General features: G+C 38.5%; 1 protein-coding gene across 5 annotated transcripts in view; it reads left to right on the top strand.

Annotated features, from left to right (window-relative positions):
* Positions 1-18,476, top strand: part of KIF13B (kinesin family member 13B) — a 193,459-nt gene that overhangs the window by 57,428 nt on the left and 117,555 nt on the right. For all 5 annotated transcript variants that reach the window (XM_059926821.1, XM_059926822.1, XM_059926826.1 and 2 more), the window contains exons 3-8: positions 2,965-2,977; positions 7,332-7,392; positions 9,283-9,375; positions 10,196-10,376; positions 14,391-14,478; positions 17,754-17,888. In XM_059926821.1, coding sequence (XP_059782804.1) covers positions 2,965-2,977; positions 7,332-7,392; positions 9,283-9,375; positions 10,196-10,376; positions 14,391-14,478; positions 17,754-17,888 — 571 coding nt within the window. The remainder of the gene's footprint in view (positions 1-2,964; positions 2,978-7,331; positions 7,393-9,282; positions 9,376-10,195; positions 10,377-14,390; positions 14,479-17,753; positions 17,889-18,476) is intronic.

Below are 18,476 nucleotides of genomic sequence, written 5' to 3' on the forward strand. Positions count from 1 at the left end.
CATGTCTTCTTTATCCATTCATCTGTCAATGGACACTTAGGTTGCTTCCATGTCTTGGCTATTTTAAATAGTGCTGCTGTGAACATTGGTGTGCATGTATCTTTTGAATTAGAGTTTTTGTCTTTTCTGGATGTATGCCCAGGAGTGGGGTTGCTGGATCATATGGTAACTCTCATTTTTAGTTTTTTAAGGAACTCCGTACTGTTCTCCATAGTGATGTGCCTTCTGGTATTGATGTACTTAGAATGGCACAACATTGCTTCTGTGGGGCCTGTCAAAATGCATAACCTGAATTTAGTCATGGGGAAGCATTAGACAAACCCAGATTGAGGGACATTTTACAGAATAACTGCCCAGGACTCTCCAGGTGTCAGGGTCATGAGAGACAAACCGTCCCCAGTTGGAGGAGGCGTGACAACTGCAGTGTGTGATCCTGGACCTGAAAAAGGACATCAGGGGGGCAGGTGGGAAGAAATTTGTGTAAGGTTGGCTCTAGATTATTTCATAAGTCTTGTGTTGATGGTTCATTTCCTGGTTTTGATAATTGTAGCTGTGGTTTTAATAAGATGTTATCATTTGGGGAGGCTGGGTGAAGGGTACACGGGAGTTCTTTGTACTGGTTTTGGAACTTTTTGTAAGTGTGGAAATTCAAAATGAACTTAAGTAACAACAACAACAGAAACTCAGAAATTCAGACTCTCATGCTTCTACTTTATGACATCTCTTTTGATTGGTCAAGGGGCTGGTTTTCTCTGCTTCTTAAATCTCCACTGTGATCTGGATAGCTGAGGTTTCTAAATAAGGGATTTTGGAATAGTAAGGCATTGCCATATTGGATTGCAACTACAAGTTGAAAGGTTTTGTTTAATTAATTAATTTACTTATTTATTTTTGTACAGAGCTGTAATTACATCTTTGGGTTTCCAATGGCTCTGTAGGTTATTTGAGCATTACTGTTAGAGCCACCAGAATCCCTAGCTGGAAACTTAGCTCTGTAATTAATTTACTGGTTTGTTTCTGTTTTTATTATCACGTTCTACATTCAGGTTAGTCCCATGGATTCTTCTGCTGTGTATCATATGTTGTTGAATTTCATATTTGTTGGTTGTCTTTTAGGAAGAGCTGATTTTTGTATAAAAATGTTTTACTTAAAATATCATGCTAAACATCTTATTTTTCCTCTCAGAAAAGACAGTCTGGAGTTTTTATAAATATAATGAATAAGTAAACTTACACTGGCATAAGCACCAAGTGGTGACCTTTTATTGGGTGTAATAATTAGAATGGAGGAAATTAATACATTGGGAAATGTTTCTGTTACCAGGAGCAGTTGTTAATGTATGACTCATAGATTCTTAAGTCTAGGAGAAGCTTGACGAGACTGTTTTGACCAGTGTGGGAGAGGAAGAAAACATGGACTTGGGATTCGGAAGACCTACTTTTGCATCCCAGATTCATCACTGATTATTATTGTGTCTTGGACAGGTCATTTAACTCTTGAGCCTTAAGTTTTTCATCTGTAAAACTGGAATGATAATAGCACCTTTCAAAGTTATTGTGAAAGGTAAATGAAGTAGCATACAATGTACCTGGCCTAATGTGGGCATTTCATATATGCTGGCTCTGTTCTTTCCTCCAGCTGGGCTTATAACTGTGCCTTCTGAAACTGATGAGATTCTGCTTTGCTTATAAATAACCTACAAAAAGATGATAGCGTATGTTAGTCATCTCTACTGGTATTTCCCAGGTCTTTTTGTTTGGAAGATTCCCCATATCTCCTATCCCAGAGAAATTATTTTCTTTTATGTGTTAGTCACATTGGCTGTTACTCCAAAATCTGTTAGACAAGTGTCACTCATTTGCTACTTTCCTTGGTGATTTAGTCTTTTTATCTGAAATCAATCATTTGATACAAATAAATATTAAATTTAGAAAATTTTATGAGACAAAGGCACAAGATGTCCAGACATTTGAAGTATTTCCATGTAGTTTCCTTTCAAGTTTCAGGTTTCACTTGGCATTTTGATCCTCTGAGAAGGGCCAGTTATTCCCATGGTTGTGAGAGTGAACATCATCGTTTTTATGAGTTATACACGGAAGTGTTTAGGGCTGAAGGGGCATGTCTGTAACTTACCTTCAGATGGTCAAGAGAAAATAATATATGTGTGTGTGTGTGTGTGTGTGTGTGTGTGTATCAATATATAGAAGAGGGGAGAGAGGGAGGGGGGGAGAATGACATAGCAGCTGTGGCAATATTAACAATTGGTGAGTTTGGGTGAAGGGAGCTCTGTGTGCTTCTCTTACAGCTTCTAAGTTTAAAACTATCTCAGAATTATACTGGATTGAGTTATATTCCTGTACCCTGAGGAGATGTAAGCCAGTGGCATTTTCAGAGGGAGGGAGGTTGGAGGCACCTGGGTCAACATAGAGGAATAAGTAGTAAGTGAGTAACTGAATGAGTAGTCGCTCACTGGCAAAAAATTAGTTGTTCCTTTAACCTTTTTTTCTTAGAACAGAATTTTTTGGCAGAAGGTCCTATATAGATAGAGAGTAAGCTGCTGCTTTATCAAAGCAGAGAAGGCTGCTTGGAAATAAAATCAGATGGTAAAAAGTAAAGAATTTTAAAAAAATATTTACAAGTTGTATACAAGGATAAGCAAAAGGTAGAAGGCAGAAATATTAGGACTTTAAAAATTATCCGGTGCTCAGATAATCTTTCTTCTACCTGAGAGATACGTTAGTTTTCTATAATTAGCACTATATCCTACTAGCTAATAGATATTAATTTATCCTTTATTTCAAATTGCTATGTGATTTCAAAGTTAATATTTTGTATTCTTAATAAAGATTTACATGATATTTATTATTTTACCCTTCAAAAAGCATCTTCTAACTAAAAAAAAAAATTTTAAACCCTTTCTCTTTTCTTTCATGTCATTGATGGCATCTCTTTTGGGAACTCAGAAGCCAGCCAAAGGTAAGAGATTTGGTTTATTATGTGATGCTTGTGAAGGTCTTATGTGCATGTTTTTGAAGTACTGGTAATTTTCTTCTCAAAAATAAAAATATTTTCTCTGGCATTTTTATAAAAAAAAAAAGTAATGCAAGCTGTCAGCCTGTTCATAAATCCAAAGCCATTTATTGGTGTAAGAGGTTTATAGAAAAGCTCTATTTGTACTTTGACCAATTCTGTCCAGTCTCCTGGCAACTACAACACAGATTCCTTTTGTGCCCTGCTGTTCGCCGTGGATTGGCTCGAAACTGCTCGTTCCATACTGTGGTCAGAACCATAGCAGGCAGATTCATCCATGTTTCTCCTGGGACAGCTGGGGACACATTCTCAGTCCAGCAGAAACCTGCCCTGGCCCACAGCTTCCTCAAGGGAATATGCTTTCATCTGAGATTTGAGCCCAGATTCTAAAGAAACTTATGTGGTGTGGGTCAGTTCCTGTATCTCTTAGGGAATGTAGTTGTGCCAAAGTAGGCACAAGGACTGTATTATTGAATTGATCATTCTCTGGAATTTTCCAGGAAATTTAGATTTTTATCTACATTCTTGGAGTTTGGTTTAAGAGTCCGTGGTTGAACTGTAATTCCATTCTCTATTATTGTTGCTAAAGTATGTATAGACTTGTCTGTTGGGACTCTGAATGATTTAAAAAAAAAAAGTTTAATATGACACTGACTTCTTTATATATGTAGAACTAATTTCATTAGTTTTATCTTTTCTGTGAAAAGATGCTGCATTATTTTTGTTTTCTTAATTTTTGATGGAGCAGAGGCTGGAGATTAATTCAACTGTATCTTAACGTTTAGAGAAAATGTGTTGACATAAAAAATATGGAAGGGCCAACACCACATTATTAACATGGTGGTTCCCTCTAAGGAGAAAATGCTTGGTGAATGGGAGACCTTTATTCCTTATGTTTTGGTGTTATTTGACTTGTTATAATGAATGTGTGTTTCTTCTCTGTTACTTAAAAGAAGTTGTTTTTTTTTTTTTTTTAATTTTAAAGGAAAAATGTTTATTTAGAAAGAAAAGGGCTTGTCTGCTTTAGGAAATCTGTGGCTGGAAGATACCTATAATAATTTACAAAGTTCCTGAAACTTAAAGAGGACCATTCAGCGTTGTTAGTAAACAAGAACTAAGCATTCCTAGTTCCCAACTTTGTACCAGGCTGTGTCACCTTCCTGTAACTGGGGAGGAGAGCGAATCCAGCCTGTGGTGAAGGGCCTGGTGGGGAGTAGACAAAGGGCTCAAAGGCTGGGTTCAGCTCCCAGCTCCCCGCTCCCCACCTGCTGGTCACCAGCTTCTTGACTTCCTTGTACCCCAGGGCCTCCCGTGTAGTATCAGCCGTTGTTGCGGTTACTTTAATGGTAGCTTCTCTACTGGAATTGAGAACAAGAATTGTGAAGGAACTCCCTGAATTTAAAAAAGAAAGAAAAGAAAAGAAAAACCCGCAGTTGTAGGGAGAGGAGTGCCATTTAGAGCCTGTTCTCTGAGATGTGCACATGGATGGACGGCTCAAGTGTGAGCTAAGCTTACAAGCAAAGAATCAGGGTGGTGTCTATTTAACCTTGGTAAGAGCAGAATCAAATAAAGTGCTAAGAGATGAGAGCTGAATGCTAGAACAGAAGAGACTTAATTTGAGCTTCACATCTTATTTAATCTCTCCCTGCTGACTAGTGTAGCTGGAAAAGCAGCCCCCACTGGAGGTTTTGATCTACAGTCCTTTGGGACCACCTTCCACCTTCCTCCTTCTTTTCCTTCCCTTCTCTGTTGGAGAATTGCTAACATAGGGAGCCAGCACTATTGACAGACACATGTTTAGCTCTGGAAAAATGTTGAGGATTAGTAATGTACCACATAGTGCTGAGGCTGGGTGGACGGCTTCCGGGCTCCAGGGTTCCCACCTCCTCCGGGGTGTTGTCCGTCACTGGGCTTCTGCCTACCTTTTTGGCCTTGCTCCCCCATCACTGCCCCACCCCAGGGAACAAATGCCTCGTGCCACTGTTTTGCACAAAGATGTGGGTGTTCTGATCCTTCCTTGCTCTAAAGGTGTTTCTAGCCAGTTGCCCTTTTGGTTGCCCCCAGGGCCCCTAGCCGCTCACTGAGCTGTTTTCCTGCTGCACTCCCGGAGCTGCTCTTAGCTTTGCAGCCATCTCCTCCTGCAGCGATTTGGCCTGTGCTCTCCCTGTGGTCCCCACCCCACACTGCACCAGTCTCACTGCAGCTGTTTTTCAGGGATTCTCAATTTCTGGTCCAGGTGTAAGCGAGCAATCTTGCTTTCAAAAGCTTGCTCTCCTTTCCCCCCTTCTTTCCCTTTTAGGCTCTTTCCCTCCCTCTCTCCATCATTTTGCATTAATTTCAAGTAGAAGTGGATATAGGCATGCATACTTAATTTACCATCCTAATCTAATTTCCTTTTTAAAAAAATGTAACTCTTAGACCTCTGGTCCATATGATAGCCTTGTGAGTTCACACAGAAACATTCTTCTGCCAACTCCAAACTCATAGCAGGGACAGATAAGACATTTTAAAATATTAAAATCATGTCATTATATTCAAAAACAACATATGTCACTGCAGGGACTAGCCGCAGGCTGGGGCCGAAGCAGCGTATTTACTGGGCCTTGAGATCAGACGCAGGTTTTCGGAGGATTGGAGGTTCAGCCCTTGCAGACTAGAGGGGACCCTGTGTACGGTTGAGGACCAGAGAAGCTCACGACGTGAAAACTGATTTGGGTGAGGCTCCGTCAGGAAAGGAGGCTTAAAAAAAGATTTTTGGGGTTTCCCTGGTGGCACAATGGTTAAGAACCCACCTGCCAATTCAGGGGACATGGGTTCGAGCCCTGGGCTGGAAAGATCCCACATGCTGTGGAGCAACTAAGCCTGTGCGCCACAACTACTGAGCCTCCACTCTAGAGCCCGCGAGCCACAAGTACTGAGCCCGAGTGCCACAACTACTGAGCCCGAGTGCCACAACTACTGAAGCCCACGCGCCTAGATCCCATGTTCCGCAACAAGAGAAGCCACGACAGTGAGAAGCCCACGCACCACAACGAAGAGTAGCCCCCACTCGCCGCAACTAGAGAAAGCCCGTGTGCAGCAACGAAGACCCAATGCAGCCAAAAATAAATAAATAAATAAATAAATAAATTTAGGGAAAAAAATTATATATTAAAAAAGAAAAAGATTTCTGGCCACCAACATTGAGCCAATTTCTGTGTAAGTAGGAGGGAGTAGAGACATTGGGCTTTGGAAGGACCCAAATCTGGGCTTCAGTAGCTGGGAGTGGCAGCATAACTATTCGTGTAAAGGGGGGCCAAAGGGGGAGGAAAAAAACAGGCAATCACGTAAACCATAAAATGCAAACTCCCAATTCAGATGTACTTGCAAACTAACATATAAAGCACAAGAGGAAAACTGTCATCAGGAAGTGAGGCAACAAACTCCAAAAGTGGGAGTTTGAAATGCAAACTGAAATGAATTTAAAAACAATTACACTTAAAATCCTTAAAAAGACTAAACTGTAAAACATGAAATCCAAAAAATTAAAAATATAATCGGTGAAAAAGACTTTTGAAAGAAAGTAAAAAAAAAAAAAAAAAAAAAGCGTATTTTAGAAAGTAATAAAATAAAAGATCAAAACAAATCGTTTGTGATATCCCACGAAGTAGCAATATGTATTACTAATATTTCCAATGTATATTCTTCCTACTTTTTATGTATGTTGATTTTTGTACAAATATGAGATCATGGTCCAGACTTTCATAGCTTTTACATTAATATATGAATCTTAGTCTTCTTTGCTCTTGAAGCTACACAGTATCGACCATGGGCATGTTATAGTTTATTTAAAGAATCTGCATTCTCCACATGCTGTAGTAATCATCTTTACATTTTATTTTTTAAAAAAAATCTTTGTTTTCTCTGATGAGAAAAGTAAGAATGTAGAGAATACATAAAAGCATAAAGAAGAAAACAAAGATATCACTAATCTTACGGGCAGTAATAAGCTTTTATATATGTAACTGTGTGTATGTCTAATAGCCATCATATTATATATATTGCTTTGTAACCTCCTCCCTTTTCACTTAACATTGTGAAAAGTTTTCCATGTGAAATAAAGATCTATATCATCTATAGGGTGCTTACTTGCCTATTGTAAGACTGTACCATAAATAACTAACCTCCATTGTGAGACAGGAAGTTGTTTTTATTTCACTGTTATGAACAATGTTATCAGTGTCGTGACATTGTTATAACATTATAAGTATGTTACAGTTTTGTTCTTAATACAAACTTTATTATTTTTGTTTTTCAACAGGTATTTGCATATGATCATTGTTTCTGGTCTATGGATGAATCTGTCAGAGAAAAGTATGCAGGTAAGAGTCCAGCATCCTATTAACTACTGATAATATAGAAAGGTGTTTTAATATTTTTCCTATAAAGTATCATAGTAGTATTTTGTGTAATTTTAGAAACTACGTAGAGAACTTCCTCCAGTCTTTGCTATTAGAGTTTTAATGTTGATTGGGAAATGGGAGATTCATGGTACACTGTTGTCGGTATAAGATGATAAAGTTAGATTAACAGGGCACACAGTTGAGGTTGTCTTACATGCATCCCTGGGCCTTACACACGACCATAGCACGCAGTAGCTACGTAGATTCCCTTAGATATTTGTAATATGGTCTAGAGAGGCAGCTTGGTGTAATGAAAGAACTCTAGCCAAGGAGGAAAGGAAACATTGAGCTTAATCCAAGCTCCACTCCTGTCTCTGACTTTCAGTAAATCACTTAGGCTTTCAGTGTCCCTTTTCACTCTTTTTTTTAAATTATTTTTTTTATTTTTGGCTAAGGTGGGTCTTAGTTTCAGGATCTTTGTTGTGGCATGCAGGATCTTCGTTGTGGCACGTGGGATCTTTCATTGCGGCACGCAGGCTTTTCATTGTGGTGGGTGGGCTTCTCGCTAGTTGTGGTGCCGGCCTCCAGAGCAAGCGGGCTCTTTGTTGTGGCACGTGGGCTTCTCTCTAGGTGAGGCACACGGGCTCAGTAGTTGAGGCATGAGGGCTCAGTTGCTCCGCGGCACGTGGGATCTTAGTTCCCCGACCAGGGATCAAACTCGCATCCCCTGCATTGGAAGGTGGATTCTTAACCACTGGACCACCAGGGAAGTCCCCCTTTTCCCTCTTTAATGGAGAGGAATATGCCATATTCTCTCTAAATTTGCTCTGGGAGTCCATTCTTTTATTCTCCTCAGTGATGACTGTCTCAAGCCCCTTTTCACTACAAGTTTAAGACTACAGCAACAGCCAAATTAAAAAAAAAAATCTAAAAAAAAAAAAAGACTACAATGATAACCATATATTTCCTTTCTTCCTAACTGCTTATGACACCCGTTTCTAAGCAATCTTTTAAATATTGGGTGTCGTATTGTATTGGCCTTTATCGTGAAAAACAGTAGTACTACAGCTGTTTCCAAAAGTTAAGGTTAACTTGGGCTGGCTGGCCCCATGATGACTCTAAGGATTGCTTCAGAATCAGAAGTGTGATGAGGATGAATTGATCTGGTAAATGAACTAGAAAGTGAGGCCTAATGGAATGCTGTTCATAGCGTTCAAAATGTAACAAGCATAACAGCATCCAGTTCTTTCATATTATATTCAGGACCCAAAGAAGTTGAATAATTTGTCAAAGTCACATTTAGTTATTGACATATTTAATTTAGCCTGTGGAGGGGAATTGGACCCTACTATTTATGTCCATGGTTGAAAGCTAGAAGAAATGTCCCAGACCTTCCTCCCTCTCCCAGCTGGTATGTATTGTAGACCCTGTAATTTAACATTATCATTGAGGAAAAGGAGAGGGAATTGATATATATGATTATTTTGAACTTTAGTACACACTGGATAAAGCATTGGCTGAGTGGTACATAGTTGAATTCAGGTCCACCTAGGTCCCAAGTATACATTTCAGATATTTATAATCATTGTTTATAAAATTAGCAGTTCATTGGGTTTTTTTTGGCCAGTGTTGATTCAAGTTCATATTATCAGGAACTTTTCACTCATTTTCTGTTAGGTGCTAACTAGAAATAATCTGAAAGACATAAGCCTTTGGAAACATTCATCAAGTTTAAAAATCTTGTTTGGTAGATAAACAAGCTGAGAAAAAAGTGCATTTTTGAGAGTTTTGTTTGTTTTTTGTTTTTTTAATTGTTCATATGTAGTTTTGGCTTAAAACATCCTACCTTTTTCTCTGTCATTCTTTCAGGTCAAGATGATGTTTTCAAGTGCCTTGGGGAGAATATCCTTCAGAATGCTTTTGATGGCTACAATGCATGTATCTTTGCCTATGGACAGACTGGTAATTGTTAAATAATCTGTTTTTTTAAAATAAAGATCCTAACAAAGAAAATACCAAAAAGAATACATATTGCTAGCATCTTATCAGTTGTGATTGATAAAGGAGTGTTTTGACTTCTATACCTCTGTGGTCAACAGGAAAGAAATCTATTTAAAGTGAAGGAGTCACTTTTATAAAGGTATATCGTATAGCTTGTCCAATTGAAAACTATTCTTCATGGAAAAATGGTTATGATATTTTCAAGACTTGTTAGGACTATGAGTGATTTAATTTTTTCCTCTCTATTTTCCTATGCTTTCTAAATTTTCTTTAATGAATATGTGTTTTTGGTACATAGGAGAAAATAATTTTGTAGTAGAAAAAGAAGATGACTCTGATTTCTACACTGTTGCCAAAGGGTAGTGGTAGTAAGTTAATTTGCTCTGGGGCCTGTAGGGATAATGTACATTTTTTATGCTATGATTAGTGGTTGGAAGCAGGCACATAATATTCATCATATGGATCTTTCCAGTTCAATTTTAGGAAAGTATTCCAACCTCACAATTTTTCAGTCATTTTAGGTCTTTTTTTTTTTTTTTTTCTTAAGTATGATGATAGTTAAAGAAGGTTTTTATTTTCTTCCTAAAGGATGTGTACTTTTGACTTCTACATGTATAATTGGAAAGCTTCTCTACTTACTAGTGTCATCATTATATTTGGGCATATTCCTTATTTGGGGCATTTTGCTAAGTGCTAGGATTTCATTATGAGCAATGGAAAGAGGGCTGTGTATTTAAACTTCTCAAGGAGACAGTAATAATTATGATTTCCATTTTTTTAGGATCTGGAAAATCTTACACCATGATGGGCACAGCTGACCAACCTGGATTAATCCCAAGACTTTGCAGTGGACTCTTTGAACGAACCCAGAAAGAGGAAAACGAAGAGCAGAGTTTTAAAGTAGAAGTGTCCTATATGGAAATTTACAATGAAAAAGTTAGAGACCTTCTTGATCCCAAAGGGTAAATGACTTTGAGACTTTAATGTTGTGGTATCATGGACTAAAACAGACTTTTAATAAGTTGGCTTAAGTGAAATGTTTTATACTGAACTTGAGTAGAGAGTTATTTTTCTAGTTTTTAGTTATATTAAGGGGTTTCCTGCAACCAGTTCTGGGCTTTTGAACTAGGGCTGAGATGGGGCAGGGAAGCATGGTTGAGCAGCATGTATTTGGGTTATGCCTTCTCTCTCAGATTTATCCAGAAGCACAAACAAAAAATACGTATTGATAGTTAAGTTACTGAGTATCAGTGTAACTGGTATCCTTAATCAAGTAGAGTGTTTTTTGTTTGTTTTAAACCAAGAAATTTCGAATGGAATTCGTCTGTTTGCAGATGAATTGTAACATTGTGACATAATCAGAAATAGTGAAACCTGGACTTCAAGATTGTTCATTTTCATGATTCTCAAGGGGAAAAAGTGTCCAGTTTTATGGCATAGGCTTTGAAAGAGAAGTGTCTTAAAAGTATTAGAAAGCCACCAAGAATGCAGTCCTCAGTCTGCAGTCATAACTGAAGCTAATGAGGAAGATAAGGGGTATCTGAGGAAATTTGTGCATTGCCCAGAGTTCTCTGAGTTAGATTTTACGGAAGTGCAACAATGGAGAGAAAGAAACAGATAAAAACCACAGCCTGTGGCTTATTGCTGTAAGAGCAGTATTTGGAAGGTCAAAGAGCCACGTGAGTTGAAGCTTATAGGAAGCGCGGAGGACGGCGAGGGCGCATCTAGTTATGTTGGGATGAAGAGGACGATCCAGGAAAGCTGGTCTCAGAAGCAGTGGGTCACAGTGGCCCTCAATCAAGAGAAAACTAAACCTGTCAGCTCCTCACCCGCATCTGTTTTCTTTAGCAAAGATAATGATCTGCAGGCCTTTCATATGAGGCTGAATTGGCCCTTAGTGTTTCTTCCCTTTTTTTTTTGGCTGTGCCGCGCAGCTTGCAGGGTCTTAGTTCCCTGACCGGGGATCTAACCTGGGCCCCTGGACCGCCAGGGAATTTCCCGCACTTAGTGTTTGTTTGTTTGTTTGTTTTATTTTTGGCTGTGTTGGGTCTTTGTTGCAGCACGCGGGCTTCTCATTGCGGTGGCTTCTCCTGTTGCGGAGCACGGGCTTTAAGTGCGCGGGCTTCAGTAGTTGTGGCATGCGGACTCAGTAGTTGTGGCTCGTGGGCTCTAGAGCACAGGCTCAGTAGTTGTGGCGCACAGGCTTAGTTGCTTCGTGGCATGTGGGATCTTCCCGGACCAGGGATTGAACCCGCATCCCCTGCATTGGCAGGCGGATTCTTAACCACTGCACCACCGGGGAAGCCCCCGGCACTTAGTGGGTTTTTTTGGGGTTTTTTGGTTTTTTTTTAATTTTAATTTTTGGCTGCATTGGGTGGGTCTTCATTGCTGTGCGCGGGCTTTCTCTAACAGTGGTGAGCGGGGGCTACTCTTGGTTGCAGTGTGCTGGCTTTTCATTGCAGTGGCTTCTCTTGTTGCAGAGCACGGGTTCTAGGTGCGCGGGCTTCAGTAGTTGTGGCTCACGGGCTGTAGAGCGCAGGCTCAGTAGTTGTGGCGCACAGGCTTATTTGCTCCGTGGCATGTGGGATCTTCCTGGACCAGGGCTCAAACCCCAGTCCTCTGCATTGGCAGGCGGATTCTTAACCACTGCGCCACCAGGGAAGCCCCACTTAGTGTTTTTATACAGAACTTTACTTAATGTTTATTGAGTGATCACTGTATGCCAGGCATTATGCAGTCATAGATGAAGAGCTCAGTGTGGACAGAATGGGAGTTTTGGAAACAAAATAGTTATGAATCAATGCAGTAATGCTTTTAAATCATGAAGGAAGCTCACACAAAATAGGTGAGAGCAAAGAGGGAGTGACTGTCTTTGCCCGGAGGAGAAGGGAAGATTCCACAGAGAGTGCTTGATGAATTTGTACTGAGTAGGAATTTGTCCACTGAGAAGCTGGGTGGGAACGATTCAGGCATAGGGGACAGCCTGTGCCAGAGCATGGAGGTGTGGAGAAATCAGAGGTTTTGAAAGTGACTCAGCTGTCCAATGGGGCTAGAGGGCAGTATGCACAGATGTTGAAACAGGGAACCAAAGGAAGTCCAGAGGGAGGAAGGTTGTGGCCTAGGTACCCATATCTTGCTAAAAATTGTGCCCTTGTACTTTTTCTGGCTCTGCCTTGAATCCTTTTTCTTGCACCTTCATTTCTGTGAAAAGCATCACTTTCTTTGAGATCCCAGAAATTCCTACTCTTTCCAGAAATTCTTAGCTGACTTCATTCTCATGTTTTATATTCCACAGTGCTTGTGTAAATAGCTTGAACTTTACTATCTACAATTTGCTAATAGTCTTTAGTAATATCTTATATGTTTGTCTTGTGTAGAGTTTAGTAATTGACAGCATGGGCTTTGGAATCACCTGGCTCTGGATCTAGGTCCTCTACTTTTTACCTATTGGGCAAGGCAAGTTCCTTATGCTTTCTTGGCCTCATTTGTATAGAAGGGATGATAACGTTACATAATATCTCAGAGGGCTGTTGTGAAGGTAGACTGGGTTGATAGACCTGAGGTCTTAGAACATTTACTGGCACATAGTAAGTGCTCAATAAGTGTTAGCTGTTGTTGTCTCCTCCATGAAAGTTTCTCGAGGATTTTTGTAGCGTTTCTGAAGAGCCAAAGTGAATGGATTAAAAACTCTGAAGGTGATTCCTTTTCAGCGAAAGATTATTTGAGAGAAACTAGTTATTTTATTCAAGTACTGATCTTATTAATTCACCGCCTACTATGTGTAGTAATATAATTGTTTTACTCAAGAGATAATGCAGTATACACTGTCTTTAAGAAAAAGGGAAATATGAAAGGAAAAAAGTTGTAATAGTTCTGATCTTTGGATATATTCTAAGTTGAATATTCTATATGTATTTTATATACAGTTTTATAGTAGTAAGTAAAGTTTTGGTGGTTGATCCTAGGGTACTGTAAGATTCCAAATCATTAGAAAATAATAAGTTACATAAAACAAGAATCACTTGTAATCTCACCATCAATAAATACTCTTTTAAAAAGTTGTAATGTTTAGGGAATTCTCTGGTGGTCCAGTGGTTAGGACATGGCGCTTTCACTGCTGTGTTCCGGGTTCAATCCCTGGGCAGGGAACTAAGATCCTGTAAGCCACACAGCGCAGTCAAAAAAAAAAAAATTGTAATGTTTAGATTTTTTGAAGAGCTTTTTTGACATAGAATCAGTCATCAACAAATATTCTTAATATTTTTTGATTGATATCATTAAGTATGCTATATGCTGTAGGTTTCTGGCAGGTGCCCTCTACTGGTTTTATTAGTTCCTTGTTTGTAAGAGGTTTATTTATTTTTTTAATCATGAATGAGTATTTAATTTTATTGAATCATTTTTCAGTTTGTTGAAATCATTTATGTATGAAATGATCATGTATTTTTTTTTCCCTCTTTAGTCTATCATTGTGGTAAAGAGCATGAATCTTTTTTCAATGTTAAAATAACCTAGCAGCCCTGGGACAGTCCAACTTTATGTTTTTAAATCACTGTTAGATTCAGCCTGTTGTCTTTATTTTTGTCTGTTTATATTTGTTTGTCTTTATTCATGACTGAGATTTGTCTGTAGTTTTCTTTCTTTTGCACAGTTAACATTTATTGAGTTTCTGCTCTTTGTGCCACATTCTGTGATCTGACAAGTAGATTGTTTGTATTTATTTGACTCTGCATTCTTTGTGGTAGTAGACATCCCACAGTGTACCCTTTTGAGTGATGTGATATTTTACCACATTATGAAGTTTTTCTTACTAGTCAAGATCTTAAGTTTTGGTTTAAATTCTTCTGGGATCAAGTCTGTTTGTTCTATTTATGTGGGATCTTTGTTGAATTCAGTATATATTTTTATGGAGCACGGCTGAGTCCTTTTAAACAGGTAATTGTTTAAAAATTGATTCTTTTGTTTTTACTGAACAGAAGCCGTCAAACTTTAAGAGTCAGAGAGCACAGTGTGTTGGGACCCTATGTCGATGGACTTTCTAAACTGGCTGTCACAGGCTACAAGGTAACAACATCCTTTATGTGAACTACTAAAATTCCCTGTAGCAAATTTTTTGTTGTTGAATTTTTGTTGTGATCTTTTTGTTGTTGAATTTTTGTTGTTGAATTTTGTTGTGATCTGTTTCTGAAATAAAAAAAAAATTATGATAGCATCACTTAATAAGTCACAAAAATAGTTTGTAATAAAGTTACAAAAATATTAAAAAGCTTTGGGTCAGTTTAATTTTGAGAGAAGGTATATATATTTGCAAAGCATACCTATTCATCTATTGTGAGACACATTTTTTCCATTTTTCTGAGCTCTAAAATTGTGGTATTCCTTATGATTGTATCTTAAAATGATAAATGGCAGTATTTTTTTCTTCTGTAGTAGTACATAAAATAATGATGTTGCTTATGATTTTGTTGATTTAGTGAAATAAAATATGAGCTGAGTAGTTGGAATTCAAAGCCTGTTTCTAATTTGAGAGAATCACTCATTTACCTTCAGTTACTAGTTCTCTTCATTTTCCAACTTCACAGTTATGCTTTGTGTGAATCCGTTAGGCTTTTCTCGTTGGGGAAATGGGGGTAGGGTGAGCTGTGACGTAATATACATTGAATTAAGAGTCAGAGACTGTTGATCTGGTGCCAGTCTTCTCATATGACTCCTGTATGACTCTGGATTGTTTACTCTATCTCACCAAGCCTCTTTGTCCTAATTTTTAGAATGGAAATTAGCTTTATTGTCTTGACTGTCTTTTGAGGTAGATTCATTAGTTCCTTTGTTCATTAATCACATTCTATCATTTGGTCAACGATACTTCATTTGGTAAACATTATTTACTTCATTTAGTAAACATTTATTGAATACCTGTTATATGCCAGGCATTGTGCTAAGTGCTGAAGAAATAAAAAAAAATGAATGAGGTGGTCCATTTCCTCAAGATGCTTACAGATGTTATAAAGGTATTATAAAACAACATGATTTTAAGTGCAGTGAGAGATGCATTGTTCAGGATTCATGGTAGTTTGGAGGAGGAGTACCTGACTTAAATGGATATGTAGCTGTCCAGGGAGGGTGGTATCCAGGAAAGCTTCCTGGAGGAGATCAAATGAGATAGTGCATGTGAAAAGTCTTAGAAAACTCTACGGTATCATATAAATGTTAGGTATTGTTGTTTTAATAATGATATTTGAGAGCTTATTTTTGCAACAGTGGAGAGAGATCAAGATTTTTTTGAGAGCTCAGAGAGATTGGAAAGTATAAAAAGACATTTTATTCAAAAAATTAAAAGATTCAATAAAGAGTTTTATGTAGGAGACAACAGATTAAAGACCAATGAATGTCTAGATGATTAGAGACCAATGAATAAATGTAGGCTAGGGACTTCCCTGGTGGCGCAGTGGTTAAGAATCCGCCTGCCAATGCAGGGAACACGGGTTCAAGTCCTGGTCTGGGAGGATCCCACATGCCGCAGAGCAGCTAAGCCTGTACACTGCAACTACTGAGCCTGCGCTCGAGAGCCCGCGAGCCACAACTACTGAGCGTGCGTGCCACAACTACTGAGCCCGCATGCCACAACTACTAGAGACCAAGCTCCGCAACAAGGGAAGCCACCCCAGTGAGAAACCCGTGCACCTCAGCGAACAGTAGCTCCCGCTCGCCGCAACTTAGAGAAAGCCTGCACGCAGCAATGAAGACCCAACGCAGCCAAAAATAAATAAATAAATAAATAAATTTAAAAAAACACAAAAAACCAAACATTTATTTTAAAAAAATGTAGGCTAAATAGAATACAGCTTTTTCATTAAGTGTCAGGATTGTAAGATTTAATGGATCTAAAATGGATTTGGAACAAATCTAGAAAATTGTAAATTGTACATTTTGTTGTTTTTCCTTTCTGGTGCCAACTTCTACCTCTTTTTGCAACATTTTTACTTTGAGGCTTTTTATGTATCATGTTGAATTTGTCCTTAAATGTTATTCTTTTTCATTTATATAGGAAAATAGAATCTTATGATTTTCAAAGTTTTTCATATATATGTGTCAGTTAGGATTATGTTTGGCTGCATATAACCGAAAAAAATATAACAGGACTTAAGTTCTTTGGAATATGAATTATTATCTGTTTTGTTCCTATGTATCCTCAGTATCTTAAAATGTACCTTAAAATGTACCTACTACCTTGTAGTAGATGCTTTCCGTATATATTAGAGAGAACAAATGAATGAATGGTGAGAGGGCTGGTATGGCGACTCCAAAGCTGCTGTTAGGATCTAGGTTCCTTCCAGCTTTCCACATAGAGCCAGGTCTTTAGTAATGCCCTTATTCTCATAGTTCAGGATGGCTCAGAACCAGGATGTGATAGTGTGCCTACTCCCTTTAAGGTGAATTCCCAGGTGACTTTTTGTCTCATTCGCTCAAAGTTAGTCATATCGCCAGGCTGAGTTGCAAGGGCATCTGGGAAGTGCAGTCTCTTAGTTCCGCTGCAGTGTGCTCAGCTAAAGATGGGGTTCCTTTACTGGAAACGAGGAGGCTGGATAAAGGAAGGCATCTAGTACACTCTCTCACAAGTACAATATATCTTTCTTGTTCCTCATTAAAATCCTTGTAAGGTAGATGATGTCATAGCTGTATTGTTATTTATGAAACTAGATTTCAGACTGCTTAAGTAACTGTTTTAGAGCTTATAACATTAAAAAAAAAGAACAAAGATCCCATGATCTTTTGAGTGTATCATGCCGTCTCTGTTTTAGTTATAATGGCAATGAAGTAGTGAATCTGTGCAGAAAATTAGTCTCTTGATGTCCTCATTTTTAAAAACAGGTCTGGTAAGATATACACCAATGCGGTGATGTAGTGCTATGCCTGTGTGAAGGGGTTACAAATTATTTTTGTTTGCTGTTTATTTATACAATCTAATTTGATTTAACAATTAATTTCTATTACTATAATTAAATAAGCTAAAGTTTTTCAAATTTCTAGATGAGATGAGGATTGGCATGGCATGTTTGTCCATCTTGTGGGACTTCAACATGTAGCTTCTAAACTTTTCTAATTCTTGGTCAGAGCTGCTGCTTTATTCTGCACTTACAGTAAATAATGTATTTTTTTTGAGTTTTCAGAGATAGTACTGGCTATTGTACTCTATGGGGCATAATGTTCATCGAGAAACAGAATGTAAACTCCAAATGTGGTTGACTAAGTAGTGAAACTTGGAATGCATTTCATAGTATAGCAGAGTTTTAATGTTTATTAGATAATGAAATGTGTGTCTATGACTTGTTTCCACTTAGGATATTGAATCTTTGATGTCTGAAGGCAACAAATCTCGTACAGTTGCTGCAACCAACATGAATGAGGAGAGCAGCCGATCACACGCAGTCTTCAAAATCACCCTCACACACACTTTATATGATGTGAAGTCCGGGGTAGGTGTTCAGATACATGACCTTTTTTTTTTTTTTTTTTTTAATTTCTAAAGTGGATCATGGTTTATCTTATTCCCTTCAGGTGTTAGATGACTTAAAGTCCTAGTAGCCAGGCATGTGTATCAATTAGGACTCAGGACAAGAAACAGAAGCCACTCTAGGTAAACAGAAAGGGATTTAATAGAGGGAATTGGATGATTACAAAGTTGTTGGTACACCTTCTGAGGAGTGATTTCTAGACTAAATCTCTAGGAATAACCTCCAGAAGAGCACAGATCTCATCCAGCGAGGATGGTACTACCCCTGAGGCCACCCCCAGACCTGTGAGTTCCAGGCACTCCCCAGAGCTGTGATCCAGGATACAGGAGTCAGTGAGGCCACCTTCTCAGAGCCCTGGAAGTTGGAGAATGTGAGCTGGGATGCTTTTTTAGGAAAACTCATATATCCACACTCCTGCTTGCCAGCAGAAAAAAGCCAAAATGGGTGAGGGGGTTGACCTCTACTTTGTTTCTGCCTTCTAAATCTTAAGCAAGAATATGCGATTGACAGAACCTAAGTCACATCCTGAGCCTTGGCTGCAATGGAGTC

Source organism: Balaenoptera ricei, chromosome 6 (genome assembly GCF_028023285.1).
Source record: "Balaenoptera ricei isolate mBalRic1 chromosome 6, mBalRic1.hap2, whole genome shotgun sequence".
NCBI classification, from domain to species: domain Eukaryota; kingdom Metazoa; phylum Chordata; class Mammalia; order Artiodactyla; family Balaenopteridae; genus Balaenoptera; species Balaenoptera ricei.